Consider the following 17,373-nt stretch of genomic DNA (forward strand, 5'->3'; position numbering starts at 1 on the left):
CTCTGTTGTACCCATCTCTTCTATTTCCATGCATTAAATTGTTCAGCCAACTATAAAAAAAAATTTCCATGTGCTGATCATTTATTCAGTCCTTTGGTTGTGTAACTGTTATGTTAGCTGCAGTGCCTAAGGATTTTTCTTAAAAATTTGCAGTTTCAAAAATCTATGAACTGTATTTTCAAAAAGAATGAATACTGTGTACATAAAAAAACCAAAACAAAAAAATCATTCCTCCTTTAGTCTTCTGGTTCATTCCTCCTTATTTTTTGTAATTTGCAGGCATCTTATTTATTGCCCTACTGCAGTGCATAGGGTTCTGCTGCAATTTTGTCCCCCAGAGGGTTACGATTAAATCTGCCGGCTGCTGCTGTATTTTTCCCCTTAGCCCCACCCCCTTTGCCTTTAGGAACACTATTCCAGTGAGTGGTTTTACAATATGACCCCGAGGATTCTTTGGGGAAGCAGTGAGGGACCAAAAGGCAGGTGTCACTAGTGAATCCTGTGTATCATCCAACTGCCTCGTATCTTAGGCTTCTGACAGGTACCTGAGGTGGGTGGTTGCAAATAGTATTCATAAATGTTTAAATGAACTTTTTGAGATTTTGCCTTTTTAGGCTTAGTGAAACTAAAACAGAATGTTAAACTGCTTGCTCTGATGTTTCATAAGAGTTTAGGATATGAGACTCAGGTCAGGATTTTAGTACTACTTTTCACCTTCATTGCCCCTTGCAAATGAGAGGTAATATTAGTAAAGAACCAGAGCATGGAATGAATTAAGACACTAATACATTTCTAATTCAACTACAAAATATGATCTTAACCAAAAGTAACATACCTCAAAGCTGTAATTACTATAGAAATAAGAGAACTGTTTTTATCTTTTGCTCTTCAGGTTGTCAGCCAGCACCATTATCTGTGTATCAGTTTGCAATGTTAATGTACCTTTAGGCCGGGAGAAATTTCATCCTAGTGGCATAAGTCTGTACATGACCTTGATTGAAATGTAATCTCTGCTTTAATACCCATGTGAGCCTTCTTTAGAGGAATGAAACCTTTTGTGTATGTGGTGAAATTTGATGCTGCACCTTCCTCAGTACTTCAGCTCTTATTTTTTGACCTCCTATACAAGAGTAAGAACATGAAATCGGTGCTAAGTGACACTCCACACACAAGTGTGGCCTCTTTTCCCCATTTGAATCAATTTTTACTCAAGTTAATGAAACATAGCAATATGACCTTTTCCACATCGCCCTAGACAGTTTAAATGTTTCTGGTTTGAAAGACATCTTTATGAACAGCAATTGTTCTTGGAGCTGGCATACCAGATTTGCTGTAGGTACTGAGGTAATATTCAGCAAAACACAGGAGTTATGACTGCAGATTAAAATTCTAAATGCAGATATCACAAGTCTGTGGGAAACCTTGGCTGGTCTGAGGAGTTAGTGTGTGAACTTAAACATTGGCCTTGAATAGATGCCCATGTATCCTTGGAGAAGCTGGAAGGCGCCAAGAAGAGCCGAGTAAACAAGATTAGGAAGCTGCCAGGCCGCAGGTGGAATCACCCAATTATGAAGTTACAACTGAGAAGGAGTCATCCAGTTATGAACTATTGGTCTTTAGCTAAACCAATCGTGCATGGACGCGCAGCTCAGGAAGGGGTATAAAAAGTCTTGTAAAATCAATAAAGATGGTCTTTTGGCCCACAACTTCTACATGTCGTGGATTGCCCTGACCATGACACAAGTTGTCAATACCATTGGTGGAAGTTAGGGGTTAATTCCACTCACCCAACAACAGACATCTAGAGTCACTTTTCACCTGCATTAGCTTGAGGTTCCACTGAACTGTGACTGGCGTGAATGGGAGCATGAACATCATCTATACATATAGTCAGGTAACGTTGGCTTCTGATCCTGAAATGGAATTTCACTAGTGAGATTTCGCTTTCAGCAGGGGCGGTTAGTGCTAGTATTTAATTTTGAAGACTCTGTTGTAGCTGATAAAGATTCATCCATCTGTGCTGTACGAATGATCCCTGTTAACCTCCTGAAACATCTGTAGTTGTTTGTATTTTCAGTAGATTGAGATGATCTGTATCTCCTTTGATAGGAATGGTTGGACTCAATGATCCGATGGCTCTCTTCCAACCTGGTTATTCTATGATTCTAAATCCACGGTATCAGCAAAATTTTATTACCTTAAAAATAATAATTGAAAAGCAAAAAGATAGCACTGAAATAGGTTGATATTGCACAGTTTCAACTGGTGGGTAGTAAATTGCATAGAGTTGGTGGGCTTTTACACATGTAATTTCTGTTGGAGGTGGTATATGCAGTTTACATATTCATTGATCAGTGTTAGCATTATCTTTACAGATCATCTTCTCCTGTTTGTTTTGTCAGCTTCCTTATGAGCTTTAAAGGCATTTAAAGGCAATATGGGCAACCTTAGCGACTTGGCTAGGTTTCCACATTACAGCTTGTGTGAACCTAATGGAATTCCACACTTCATAATTACTACTTCTTAATAGGTGAACAGCCGTACCAGGAGGAGCTGTGTTTCTCATTTTCGGTAATTTCTTGTTTCCTTTCTTAGAATCCGAATTGCTGGAATCAGGGGCATTCAGGGAGTGGTTCGAAAAACAGTTAATGATGAACTTCGAGCAACTATATGGGAACCTCAGCACATGGACAAGATAGTACCATCATTGTTGTTTAATATGCAGAAAATAGAAGATATTGACAGGTATTTTTATTCATGGTTGCTGGCACGTTTTTTAAGTGATCTTTGGCTTAGATTTTATGATAGATACTTTTCTCTTTTCTTTTTATTGGAAACAACTACTGATGTTTACTAGCTGAGTCTTTTCAAAACTGCTAGCATAGCTCTGCTTAACTGCTCTTAATGCTTCTTTTCTTAAAGTGTTTTCAACCACTTGCATTTCATTTTTTTTTAGATTCTTTCAGTCTAAAAATTACTCCAGACACCATATATCCATGATGGGATTTTTAAAAAATTGTAAAATTTTTGCTTTGTAATGTCAGACAGAGAGGTTAGTAAGCATACATTTGTGGATGACTCAAATGATGTTTCTAGTTATAGTTGTTATAAATGGAGTTTGTAATTCCCATTTACCCATTAGTAACAATTGTCTGTGTCGTCTGCAACAATACTTAGAGTGAGAACTTAAATTTTTTTATATGTAGACAACTTGCTCTTCTCTTGGTTGCAATTTCTCCTTGGCCAGGTATGCATTCAAAAAAGATCTCTTTTATAATTGTCGTTGAGCATATGCCAGTCACCTTACAACTGAGAAGTCACTTTTTTTTGGTCCATTTCTGTATTTGTGGCCAAACACTGTAGATGTAAAAAGTGTTAATTACTAGCACTGGGAAATTTCCATAAAGCTAAATTCAGCTGTGCAAAAAAGTTTAAATGTTTGTTTGATGTCCAGCCCTAGCTGCTTGAAAAACTTGTTTGGCAAGCAGGCTCCCTAGCCTTCCTTTAACTACAGGCGTTTCATGCTTTCACATGGATAAATCTCTTAGGTTTCTCTTTTTGTTTGTTGCATTTTGATGGGTTGTTTTTCCCATTCCTAAGCATTATTTTCTTTTCCGCTGTCAGTACCTGTTTCTTCTCTAAAGTGAACTTTCAGACTAAATGACTGTATTCAGTAACTGTCTATCTGTCCATGCTTTATCTATTTACTGCATATGACCAAGGGCCCACACAGCATGTACAGAAATATCCACTTGGATTTTATATTTCAAGGATGATCTGAATAAGAGAAAAAGGTTTCTAAAACTGCTGTCTGAACAAGAAGAGCCTAGTTAGCCTTTGTTCCTTCTTACAGGCATTTTAGATGCAGGTGGGCTCTTTTCCTTTGCTAGTCTTTACAGTGCCCTCAAGCATGTACTTTCCTTTATATAGCAACATTTAACTACCGATGGAAAAACTGACTGAAATAAGGTTTGGATCAAACCAGATCAGTTTATATGTATTGCAGGACTAATTTTTATTTGTTGAGCAATGCAATAGTGGTGGAGGAAAAACGAATCTGTCTAAAAAACAACTGTTAATTATATATCTGAGCTGGCTGTTTGAAACTTTTTCTGTAATACACATTCAACAGAAAAAAAGATGGTAATTATTTCACAAGTAGCAAGTAGAGCCTTTCATGATGCACATATGACAGAAAAGCTGAAAACTGTGTTTTTAAATTGTTGATCAGCTGGCCTCAAGTGATGTTACAGAGAATTTATCGTCTTGTTTTGTATGTGATTTCATATTTGTAGAGCACAAGTAGAGGCATCTTGAAGAGTAGGAGTAAGAAGCATATTGTTCTGGCAGATGGAATCAAAGCATTATTTGAGAAAGAGCAGACATTCCAGAAAATACCCCAACATAAGTCCATTGAAAACAACCATTTTTGTTTAAAGCTGAAGTACACATAAGTAAAGCATACCTTAAAGATCAGTAGCCTAATGTAAGATTCTTCTGAGTACATGTGAGATGAGACATTTTCTGGAGTTAGAAACATAATGTTTAAAAAAAAATAAATCTAAAAATAATTGTATTTGTGGCTGTCATTGCTTGTCTGTATATTTGAGTGCACATTCTAGTTACATGACTATCAGACAAATTCGCAAGTGTAACATTTCTAAAGATCAAATCATTTCTCTCTTGGTTGTACTTCGCTACAATTTTGAATTACAAAGTAATTGGTATGCATATTTCAGTAGAGTACAAGATATTGCTTCAAAGACCCTCCCTCCTTCAACTTTTCTAGAATAAAATTCGTAAGAGTTAATCATGTTTGTCAGTTTATGTGCATTTCTAAAATGGGGAAGGGTTATATGAAACTGGACATCAAAACAGTGGACTTACAAACTGAAAGTCTGAATGTGGAGGAGTAATATTTTGTAAGTATTGCAGTTGGATTCGTCAGGGGTTTCTATCTCTATTTAAAAAACAAGTTGGTCAAACAAAGTGAGTAGAATTACTCATTTGAATGTGGAAGCTTCAGAGTCTGTGCAAAGCTTTTCTTTAAAACTAAAAAATTAAGAGAGTAGTTTGATATTAATTATCTTTCATCTGATAATGCCAAGGAATACTTAGTGAAAAATACTTAGGTAGGTGCTGTCAAAGCTCAAAACAAAAATGTGATTCCTACAGAAAACAGGAAATAATTTTGAACATTTTGATGCAGCCTCACGTTTTAGACTTGGAAGACTATATTGAAATTTATTCTTTATTCTAAAATAAGACTCAAAACACTGCTAAGAAGTCATCTTATGTAGGATTTCCTATACGAACACTTAAAACATAACTTATTTTTACTCCTTTTTAGCTAAAATTATTCCAGGTAGACAGGCTTTGTGTCAGTGTTCTGCAGCCTGCTGTCTTTTTTCTCTGTCACGCACCTGACTTTTTAATGCTGCTGCATTCCATGGAATCTGTGTCACAACAGCAATGGGAATGATAATCCTGCACTGCTGTTTGTATCATCTTGGCACTGAGAAGGATGCCCATCTGTCTACATCAGAGTCTAGGTAGTACAGGGCGAAAATAATAGGGCAATTGAGAGGCACAGCAGTTAGGTAAAGCTGCAGTTTAGTGATATCTATGGTGGCTTATATAGAAATTGTCATGCTATTTAAAATTCTAATCATTGTTCATTTGTAAAACTTTCTCCTTATTTATCAAACAGGTGCCTAGGGCTTTTTTTTATTAAAATCTGGCAAGCTAGCAATGTTACGGTAGTTTCTGAAACACTGATGTTGCCAGAGGCAACAAGGTTTTTATATTGCAACTTTTAGATTGTAGTAGTCTTAAAACACTAGAAGATCTTTTGCTATCAGAAGATATTACAAATGTGTTGGTACGTGGTTTTTTGACTAGTGGCATGTCAGTATTTGACTTTTTATAATACTCTAAAGCTATGGCTTTATGATGCTGAGGAATAAGTGTTAACTAAAGCTGATGCTCGTTTAAACATATTTAATGCAAGGCTTGCACTGCAGAATTAAAAGTATGATTAAGGTTTGAGTGTACTGATTCCTGCAGTCTAAAATTGACCTCGTGATGCATAGGTACATAATGTTAATGTAGGTGAACAAATCCTCGCTTAAGTTTCTATAACATGTTTTGTGCAAAAAAAAAAAAAAACTACAACAAAGCCAAACTTGCCTCCTGTAGGTGCAGTACTTTTCAGTAACTAGGGGGAACTATTTCTTTCTTCCTCAGTCTCCCACTTCTTAACTGCTCAATTTAAATGAAATATTAATTGCAGCTTAATGGTTTGATGTGTGAAGCACTTAAATTCAGAAATACATCTCAAATGCCTTTAATTTGCTCTAGTAAGTCAGATATCTCTGTCCTGAAAAGAGGGTGACTGGGTGAAACAAAAAAAAGAAGCAATAATACCCCACAAAACCAAGACCCTCACAATCCAAAAAAATGAACAAAACAAGCATTACCAAGGGCTGCATTTGAAATGAGAACTAGGAAACTGGAAACTCTTCTGGAAGTTCTCTGCCTTTCACTGTTTACAGTGCAGGTCAGATTTTAGTTATTTCAAGGTACAGAGAGGCTATTCCCTTCGAAGCTCAGTGGTAGAATTCAGGCCTTGGTACATTTTAGTTAGACTAAAAGAGTGTGTAGTTTTTCTTGCAGCTGGATTCTGTCTTTAATTCTGTACGCTTACTCTCTTTTTGTACCATGTTGATTTTAAATAGTCAACTTAATTCCTAGTTTCAAAAAATTGCAAATGACAGTATTTGAATTTTACACAGGTTTGGTGATTGCTACTCACATGAGTAGAAACCATTAAAGCCTTCCTTTGCACTGCAAGTTCTATTAAGTTGTAAATTCCCTACAAAATTAAGTTGATATTTAGATGCTGATTATAATTCTTTCTTAATTTAAAAGAAGTTTTATTTTAGATTAAGTCATTTATTGGGGTACTTCAGCACCTGAAGAAGCAGTAGCTGCGGTTGTAATATATTCTTCCCCTGCCATTACTTTTTCCTTACCCTCCCGTTGTGTTATGATTTCTTATTCTTTTTTATCAGTAGTGCATCATCTTGTTAAAGGACAAATTTCTCAGCACAACTCATGCAATTTAACACTGTTCATGGTCTATATATCTGATGTAAAGTTTCACAGTCTGTATTTTTTCATTGCTATTATTTTCTGGCTGAAGAAATCAGATGCTATGTATGTTTTACAGAGTAATGCTTTTAGGGAAGGAATCCTCCTTCAACAAGGGCCACCTTTGTAAATACAGAACGGGGAAACAAACATTAATATCTAAGTCTTAAAAATATATTTCCAATTGTGAAAGGTGTTTAGTCTGCTACCTTCACCCCCAAGTTTAGTAACAAACTATGCAATAAAAATGGGAGTCCAGTTGCCCAATGGTATCATCGAGGTGAAGAAAACTACATGGCAAAAATCATCTTAACAAAGTACTATATTTTAATAAGGCTAAAAATTAGAGGTTTGTATGTACTGATGAAGACTCACAATAGACATTGTGCTTATCTTTCCAGTCCTTGTATGAATTAGCCTTGTCTAAAAGCCAAACTCCCATTGAGCCATTTGTTCACTCTCACTCCCACTTAACATGACAGGGGAGAAAGTAAAATGGAGAAGGTCATGGGTTGAGACAAGAAAGGGAGATCACTCACCAGTTGCTGTCATAGGCATAATTCACTTCATTGTCAATTAAAATAGATTTGGGTGGTGAAAAATGGAACAAGCTTGAAAACATCTTTGTCCCACTGCCCATTTACCCTGCCCAGCTTTACTCCTGACTCCTCTCCCCCCAAAGGCACATGGGTGGGGAGAAGAGCTGGGGTCAGTCCATCACAGCCCCTTTCATCTGCTCCTCCCTTTTCACACCTGTTCCTGCTCCAGCATCGGCCCTTCCCCAGGGTGCAGGGACAATCTGCTCCCACCTGGAATCTGCATGGTCATAGCTCCTGCATGAAATATCCCCCTGCTCCCACCTTGGTCCCTCCCCAAGCTGCAGGGTGATCTCTGCTCCAGTGAGATCTCTCTAGGGTTGCAGGGGATCCTTACTCCATGCCACAGGCACCTCCTGCCCTCCTATTTCTCCTGCCTGGGTGGGGCTTCCTCCTCCACCTTTTGCCCATTCAGAAACCTGTTTTCCCACCAACACCTGCAGCTCAGCTGAGAGGCTCAGCTGAGGGGCTAGTCAGCCCTCTCCATAGTAATGTGGGGAGACAGGTAGAGGGTGACTAACTTGTACGCTGTCTGGTTAGAGGTAAACATGTGGGTGATAATGTTCTAATTAGTTCAATCAGAATTTTTCCAACTCACAAGCCATCTGTTTCTGCTGAATTATTGCATTTTATTTAACACTCCCCCACATGGTGTGGGTTCAGTAGTGGGCAGGTGAATGAGATCATTAGTCTGAACAAAATGACTAAAATTCTGCCTAACATTTTGCATGGTTTCGTAGCTGTGATTCATTGTTAGTAATGGATAATAATTTGTTAAAGGATAGTGGGTAACAAGTTAAATCAGTATTTAAACAGCCGCTTTCTTACCATATAAATATTTACTAGTACACTGCTCAGTACTGAGTGAACTGATGATGATCTATAATGCTGCTGTAAGACAATAAAATGTTTTATTTAGAATTCTGGTTTGGTGCATATTTGAGATACAGTTCTTGCCTAGATCGAGGGCGTTACTCATGAACATTGTAGAACCAAGGGTGGGTACAATTAGGAAGATTAGTAATATTAATCAGTAGTAAAATCAATGTATTTTTGTTTTATTTCAGCAGAATAGGCCCTCCATCCTCTCCTACAGGCAGAGAGAAAGAGGAAAATCCTGCTTTGCTGGCTGAGAATTGTTTCAGGGAACTACTAGGACGAGCAACCTATGGAAATATGAATAATGCTGTCAGACCAGTTTTCGCGTAAGTTGAAAATTCATGGTAGGTCTTATCTTAAGAGATTTTTTTTTTTTACTTCATCCTCCAATTAAGTTGCATTAATTCCTTCTTTGTTTTCAACCCAAAGGATTCCCTTCATGTTTTTTCGAAAAAGTGTCCCTCTTTCAATTTTGTTCCTTTGTTTCCTATCTGTTAACTTTGAAGACAGCTGTGGAGAAAAGCATGTCCCATATTACCGGTTTTAGAAGTGCAATATTTGGATATGTTATTGCCTCAGCTGGCCTTTCTTTTGAATATGAACTGTTTATTCAGTATATTGATGTCGCATAGATGACTGTTGCACTCAGTGAAGAGAGAAAACAAGTAAAATGCAAGTAGCACAAAGGAATACTGTGCCCAGATTAATACATAAAGTTAAGATTTCTACTTACTTGCAGTTTTCTTCGCAGACTTGTTTTAATACTCTGCAAGGAATATCTTTAATAGCTCATTTAGTAGTGAATGACAGCTGTGCACACAGTATGCACAAATGCACACGGTACAAATTGTAGCTGATTTAGTAGCTATCAAATTAGATTTTCAGTTCTTTTCATTGCCCGAGTTTCTTTCTTAAAAATTATGATGTGAAAAATGCATTGAGGTAACTTAAATTTGCTTCTTTGACCTCTGCTGATGCGTACAAATTAGGTGTGTTCTTAGGGATGAATCCTTGCAGGAAGTCTAGACTCTGTGATACCATTTTCAAACTACGGCATTTCGTGGTGATGAGGAGAGCTGCTTGCTCCTTGTAGATTTTCAAGATAGCCACCTGTTAAGAGAACTATCTTGTCATAGATGGCCTAGTTCTTCCCATGAAGAATTCAATTTATATGCTGAAATACTTTCAAGCTACCAAAGGCCATTTTCAAGTCACTATTGTTAGGTAAGAATGGAAGTGCAAAAAAAGAGATCAGGTAGGCATTGAGGGCAGAAAATTTTTGTAGTCCCTTGCTTTTCACCCAAAAGTGTTAAATGCAAAGAACTATGCTAATATTTTACTTTCCAGGTGTACCTATTATACCAATTGTATAGGAGTTTTAGCTGTTGCAAAGTTGAGTGTTTTATTAAAAAAAATTCTTCCTTTCCTAAATCTAAAATTTATATTCCTCCAAAATAGGTGCCATTAGAATGGAGAAGCAATCTGGATGGGCTATTTAGAACTATATTGCAGCTGTCTTCTTACATCTTACAAGTTCCTTTTATGGATTTATCTCAGAATTTTATGGGCACGTGCAGTTACTTCAGTCTTTTGAATTATTTCAGTATTGGGGAAGTTTCCCATGCATAATACCTCATTCCCTAGACTGCAGTTAGTGCTGGGTTTGGGATTTGAGAAGGTGTCATACCTGCATTTCCTGTGACAGATCCAAAGTTTTGTGTATTTAAAGGGTTATTTCCAGCTTGATTTCTTTTCTTATTTACTGTAATCCTAAGGAATTACTTGCATCTTTGTGCACCTCTCTGTGCCACAGTGCTGCATTTGTGCACTGAAGTCGTAGATGATGACCAGTTACTTAGAATATATTGTCTCTTCTATGAATAGAGAGTCTTTGTGCTCACCATTTTTGTGTTCCATTTTAAGAAAAAATTTTGCCATAGAAATGTATCTTTTTATAAATAACTGCTGTATAGTTTTAGTATTTTTGAAGAACAAATGATGCAGAAAATGCATTTCCCAAGATATTTTTCCTATACTATTAGGGAGTACTGTATAAAATCATCTTCACTTTATGAATGACCAGAACTGGTAAAATCAAAGTTTGAGAGAGTCCAATGCATTTTATATGGTTGAAAAACCTGACTTAGTTTGTGTACCAGCTTAGAAGACAGTTTCTCCTAACAATTTTCAACAATTTCACATATTTTAAGCTGCAGAAATTAAGTTAAGGCCACTTACTACAGTGCTGATACTGAAGGTGAACTGAAGGCTTGCTTTATGTGGCATTGGAATATCAGTCAACATGCTGTTACTTCCTTGCAAAGCTGAAAGAACAGTGCTTTTGGCATGATGAGGCTGAGTACATTCAGTGACTGAGGGATTTAAATATAATTAGGATAGTTGAAATCTGATGTCAGTCTCCTGGTATGGGTTTGGATTCACCTTAATTCTCCTTGCCTTTGGCAGAAAATCTCCATAGTTATAAGTTTCTGCATACAATAGCTAGAAACTCTCACATTCTTGTTTTTAATGAAATCTTGCTGGTAAACTCCATAAATAAAGTAAGAAAAAATTATATTAATATGTTATGAAAAAAATTTATATTTTATGTCAGCAGTCACAGGCTGTCTAGACTCTGCAATGGTGAATAGATAAGGCAGATCCAGAGGGATCCAGGGATCCAGGGAATATAAACAACTTCTCAAATATAACAAGTTATACCCTATTCATCTCACTGTATTTCCATTCTTCTAAGTTATCTTCTTTGCAAGGGGGTTGAATATTGAGTGACTGGTGTTTAATATTCTTTCAGCAAACATGATGCATGAGAAGTTTGGTTTTTTATATTCCCATACATGCCTGGGTTCTACGTCATCAGTATCAGTCTATCACAGAATCACTAGGTTGGAAAAGACCCACAGGATCATCAAGTCCAACCATGCCCCTCAGCACCTCATCCACCCAACTTTTAAACACCTCCAGGGAAGGTGACTCAACCACCTCCCTGGGCAGCCTGTTCCAGTGCCCAGTGACCCTTTCCTGTTCAGATCCATTTGGAGAGCCTCCCTACCCTCCAGCAGATTGACGCTTCCTGTCTCTCAAGATCTCCCTACTCAACCAAGCTGGCTTTTTTCCCCCACTGGCTCCTTTTCCAGAACATGGTGACAGCTTGCTCCTGAGCTGCTAGGATTTCCGTTTTGAAGAGCATCCAGCCCTGGTGGGCTCCCTTGCCCTTAAGGACTGTCTCCCATGGGACTTTGTCAACCAGCGATCTGAACAGTCTGAAGTCTGCTCTCTGGAAGTTTAATGTGACTGTTCTGCTAATCCCCCTCCCCACCTCACCTAGAACTAAAAAACATATCATCTCATAATCACTTTGTCCCAGGCGTCCTCCAACCATCACATCCCCCTCATCACATCCCCCTCAAGGCCTTCTCTGTTCACAAACAGCAGGTCGAGGAGGGTGCCTTCCCTTGTTGGCCCACTCGGCAGTTGTGTGAAGAAGTTGTCTTACACACACTCTAGAAACTTCCCAGACTGCTTCCCTTTTGCTGTATTGTACTTCCAGCAGCCATCTGGAAGATTGAAGTCTCCCACAAGGACAAGAGGTAGTGATCTTGAGACTACTCCCAGATGTTTATAGAAGAGCTCATCAGCTGCTTCTTCTTGGCTGTGTGGTCTATAACAGAATCCCATCACAATATATACATTCTTGTGGGCTCCTCTGGTTTTAACCCACAGGCACTCGATCCCATCATCACCATAATCAAGCCTGAGGGTATCAAAGCACTCTTGAACATAGAGGGCTACCCCAACACCTCTCTTACCCTTCCTGTCCTTCCTGAAGAGTTTATACCCCACCATAGCTGCACTCCAGTTATACAAGTTGTCCCACCACATTTCCATGATAGCAACTGTGTCGTAGTCTACCTGCCCTACAATAACTTCCAATTCCTCCTGCTTATTGCCCATGCTGCGTTCATTGGTGTAAATGCACTTCATCTGGGCTGGTGAACCCTCAGCCCTCATAAGGGGAAGAGTGTTCATTCCCAATTGACTTGTCCTTGGTCTCCTCAGTACAAGTTTCATCCTCTCTGTCACCAGATGTACTCATGTCATTTTATACTGTAAGTATTACTTGCATGTGTGATAACGTGAGTGAATTCAGGGATCACTAGTGGCTCTCACTCCATAAAGCAGTAATTTACACCACTGGTTCTGTGGTTCCTTTTAATCTGAAAAACCTAATTGTGCACATTTGCTAAATGTATGCCACAGATATTAGTGGAATTCAGAATTTAGCACTTGTTAATCCTGCAAAGTGTTTTGCAATCTTACTTATGTATTCTTGATTAAAATAAATGTAATTGGAAAAAAAACTAGGCATGATGTGGCTTGATTTTAACTATATTAAATGCACCATGCTGAAAACACCATTTACCATCTTTTACAAAATGAAAACCACATTGAGCACACTGCCTGTATTATGATGAGTAAAATATATCATCTACAGTAATGTAATACTCCCTTTCTTAGGAGGAAAATGCCATCATTCTGATTCCGTTTTAGTATTTCTTGGAGGAAATGTGACATGTTTCAGAGTGAAAAAGGAGTAAATACACAAAGAGTAGCCCTTTTTTTATTTACTGTATGCATTATTCATGAAACCACTATGAAAATGAGAGTAGTTCTTAGAATATCTATTCTGGATGTAGCATTCAGCCTTAATTGTTTAGTTGCTCCTGATTCAAAGGAAATTTCTGTATCTTATTTAGAGTAAAAGTCTGCCAAGGATTTACAACCATCCTCTTCAGTCTGTCTGTTTCGTGTCGATAACCATATGTCACAGCCATTTTTGTGCATGCACTTTGCATGGAAACAGTATAGTCTTAGCTGTATATCTTTGGTATGACTAGGTTCCTTAAAATCTGAAGGCATGAAGTTTCTGCCACAGCCAAATGTGTTGTGATAACATACTAAATATTGGAAAAAATGCTTTTCTGAAGTTCTAGTTTTCTATCTAGGTATTAAGACATGGTTTAGAATCATTATGGAGGGAAATAATCCCTTTGAGGTGAATTTTGAGAAATCTGTGAGGTGCCTTTTATTATATCTGTGGAATGCATTATTTCAGAACCCTTCTTTTTTGGTTACAGACATTTAGACCATCACAGGCTATGGGATCCCAATGAATTTGCTGTTTCCTGTTTCAAAATCATCATGTATTCTATACAGGTAGGATTTTCTCTAGGTCTTGTTTTCCTTGCATACAGGTTCCAAGCACACGAGATGGGCTTAAATGTTCAGCTCACCATGATAATGATAGACGGTAGATGAAGTCAAAGAATCCAGAAGAAACCTCTTCATAATTCCTTAGCCTTATTCGTTAAACATTTCAAATAGTAACCTAGTCATGGTTTGTGATCAGAGGTTTTCTGATTTACTTTCAATTAATGTACAGTTGTAGAAGAAAAAGGCTGTTAAGAGATTCTCAATGGAACGTAGTGTGGAGGGCCCTCGGCGAGCTCCAGAACAAGGAACAGGATAGTTGTATTGATCTCATGTTGTGCTTGGTAAATAAATATCTCTAAAGTTTGTCATGTCTCCTTGCCATTACAACTGTAGTGCTTTTACACCTCAAGAAACAAACTTCACATGGAATTGTGTTGTGCTAGTTGATTTTTGCTAATAAGCAGCCTCTGTTGTAAATATGATCGAAGCTTGGTTATTGGAATAGATCAAGCACAGACACCCAAAAGATAAAATCATAATATTCCAGCTTTGTGGAAGAAAGCTGAGTTTTCTCAGCGTTTGTATCAGTGTAAAACCAGCTGAGGTCCTGGAACTGCAGTTAGCTGAACCAAGTACCACTTCACTCTTCCTCTGTTCTTGTAGATGTTCCTGGATACTTCAGTACTGTAACATTTTGTAGACGGTGTTCTATGTACCTGTCATCTATCTTGGTAGAGGTTTTTTAAAGCCATATTAATTATGAATTGATCGAAATGTGGATAAATTTGAGTACGAATGCTGCAGTATAGGAACATGGCCATGTTTGTAACTGAAGAGTGTATGAGTTTATTCTTACGAAAGTCACAGATCAAGCTTTTCTTTCTGTTTGTTTGGTTTTTAACAGGCACAATATTCCCATCATGTAATACAAGAAATTCTTGGACACCTTGATGTTCGCAAAAGGGACTCACCACGAGTTCGTGCTGGTATTATTCAGGTTCTTTTGGAAGCAGTTGCAATAGCAGCTAAAGGATCAATAGGTAAGATGTCTTAAATTAAAGGCATCAGGTCAAAGCACAGATTTGAAGGGTGGTGTTCATTTTGCTTTGTTTTCAAAGTGAATGAAAGCATAGATTTTGACAAGGTTTTACGGTTATTCATTTATTCTCTTTGTGCCAATAAAATACTTGAAATCTTACTTGGTTTACAGTTACTCAAACGTGTTTGGTTGGTTTGTTGATTTATAACCCTTTGCATTGAAAAAATGAGTAGAGATGTTTTTACAGCCTTGTGAAAGGCAGGAATTCCAGTTTAGTAAGAAGTTATGAAGTCTGAGAGAACTGTGTATTGACTTTACAGCTGCTGTGAGATAAGTGGTAATACAAGAGTAAAGAGCTGAATGATCTTTGAGAAATTTTACCTTAGTAACTGTGAAGCAACTGAAATAAGGTGAATTATATCATTTTTGGTACCATAGTTCCTTGAAATAAGTGTAATTACAAAGATGTGTTTGTATATGTTCTCTGCTATTGTTTTGGTTTGTTGCCCTCTGAAATAGTCCTGCTTTGCTTCATTACCTTGAGTTTGAGCCTGTCCTTTCTCTTTATACAAAACCCACTTACATGCACAGGCATGTGAAGTCTTTGATAAAAAGAGGTTATTATTTAATCCAAGATATAGAACTGGATTTTAGTAACAGGTTTTGAAATAACTGAAATTTGGGTAAGTACCTGCTGTTTAACCCATCATCAATGCTTAATTTCAGCAACCACTCATATTTTCTACGTAGGACTTGCCTGGTGGATTAAATCTGACCAGTAGCCGTATTGCTTACTTCCCTCTCCCACAAAACAGGTAGAGGGTAAAAATAACGTGAGAAGTCTCATGGACCACGATAAAGACAATTTAATGGGAAGCAAAAGCTGTCTGCACAAGGAAAGCAAAGGAATTTATTCAGTACTTCCCACTGATGGGCAGATGCTTAGCCACTTCCTGGAAAGCGGGGCCTCAGCATGCATAACAGTTAGCTGGGAAGACAAATGCCATATGAACAAATGTCCCTCCCCTTCCTTTTTCCTTTACTTGAGCTTTTGTTGCCAAGCACGACATTATGTGGTATGGAATAGATAGCCCTTTGGTCAGTTTGGCTCAGCTGGCCCAGTCTATATCTCCTCCCAGCTTCTTGCACACCCCAGCTTATTCTCTGTAGCAGTAGAGAGGGAAAAAGAAAAAATATTGACATGCGCTAGGACTCTTCAGCAACTGCCAAAACACTGGTGAGTTGTCAACACTATTTTAGTCACAAATCCAAAGCACAGCACCACCCAGGCTGCTAATAAGAAAATTAATTCTGTCCCAACAAGACCTAATACAACTTGATAGTAATGGATTATGCTTTTCCTGACTGCATTTCCTGAGTCCAAAATATTTTCTAAAATAAGACAGTGTAGGCATATTTCAAATGTTTATCCATAGGCCACAACCCTCAAACAGTGAATTTCGCTTGTTCTTTTCAGCTTAAACTGATTTCTCCTAGAAAGACATTGACAGGGTTAGTTTTCATTTTTCTTAAGGCCTCTTTCCCTTGGCAGGTGCAATCATTGTTATGTGTTGTTTCCAGGCCCAACAGTTCTGGAGGTTTTTAATACCTTGCTAAAGCATTTGCGCATCAGTGTTGACTTTGAGCTGGGTGATAGACGCAGTTCAGCAGGAAGTGCCACTTTTAGCACAAGCTCCAAGGAGAATGATGAGCGGATTGTCCAGAACGCTATTATTCAAACAATTGGTGAGTAATGACAATAACATAGGCTCACTTAAAATTCCTCCCCTTCTCCCCCTTCCTCAATGAGATGTTATTAAAACAGTTTGAATCAAAAAGGAATAATGTCAAGTGTCTTATCCCTGGTTGCATTTGCTTCTAAATCTCAGATTCGCTTCACAAATTTGATGACTTAAAATACCGTTCTTTTAATTGTTAACTGAGCAGAAAGTCAAGAAGCTCAATGAAAATTAAAAATGCTGGTGGATTTATAATACATTTGTTGTTTATATTATTATATGGCCCTGGAAATATAGACATCATTTTGTACTTCTGTCACAGAATTAATATTATTCCTTTTATGAAAATAATATTTCAAACGATCATATACAGTAATATTTTAGTACGTACTGCTTCAAGAGTTGTAGAAGCCACTGTTAAACATAGCAGCAACAGTGACACCTAATGGCTGGTTATGCTAGTACAGCTTAACTGAAGTACTTTTACGCACAATACTGAGAATAAAAGAATCATAGAATCTCCAGGTTGGAAAAGACCCACCGCATCATTGAGTCCAACCATTCCTATCAAACACTAAACCATGCCTCTCAGCGCCTTGTCCACCTGTCTCTTAAACACCTCCAGGGAAGGTGACACAACCACCACCCCGGGCAGCCTGTTCCAGTGCCCAGTGACCCGTTCCATGAAAAATTTTTTCCTAATGTCCAGCCTGAACCTCCCCTGGTGGAGCTTGAG

The 17,373-nt window shown here is 37.9% G+C and overlaps 1 protein-coding gene across 5 annotated transcripts in view; it reads left to right on the plus strand.

The window, feature by feature from the left end:
- EFR3A (EFR3 homolog A) overlaps positions 1-17,373 on the plus strand; it is an 81,514-nt gene that overhangs the window by 34,132 nt on the left and 30,009 nt on the right. For 4 of the 5 annotated variants that reach the window (XM_069854673.1, XM_069854674.1, XM_069854672.1 and 1 more), the window contains 5 exons: positions 2,596-2,745; positions 8,816-8,953; positions 13,784-13,862; positions 14,764-14,899; positions 16,480-16,644. In XM_069854673.1, coding sequence (XP_069710774.1) covers positions 2,596-2,745; positions 8,816-8,953; positions 13,784-13,862; positions 14,764-14,899; positions 16,480-16,644 — 668 coding nt within the window. The remainder of the gene's footprint in view (positions 1-2,595; positions 2,746-8,815; positions 8,954-13,783; positions 13,863-14,763; positions 14,900-16,479; positions 16,645-17,373) is intronic. The other variant, XM_069854671.1, reaches the window with a different exon arrangement.

The sequence above is a fragment of the Phaenicophaeus curvirostris genome, chromosome 3 (genome assembly GCF_032191515.1).
Source record: "Phaenicophaeus curvirostris isolate KB17595 chromosome 3, BPBGC_Pcur_1.0, whole genome shotgun sequence".
Taxonomy (NCBI): Eukaryota; Metazoa; Chordata; class Aves; order Cuculiformes; family Cuculidae; genus Phaenicophaeus; species Phaenicophaeus curvirostris.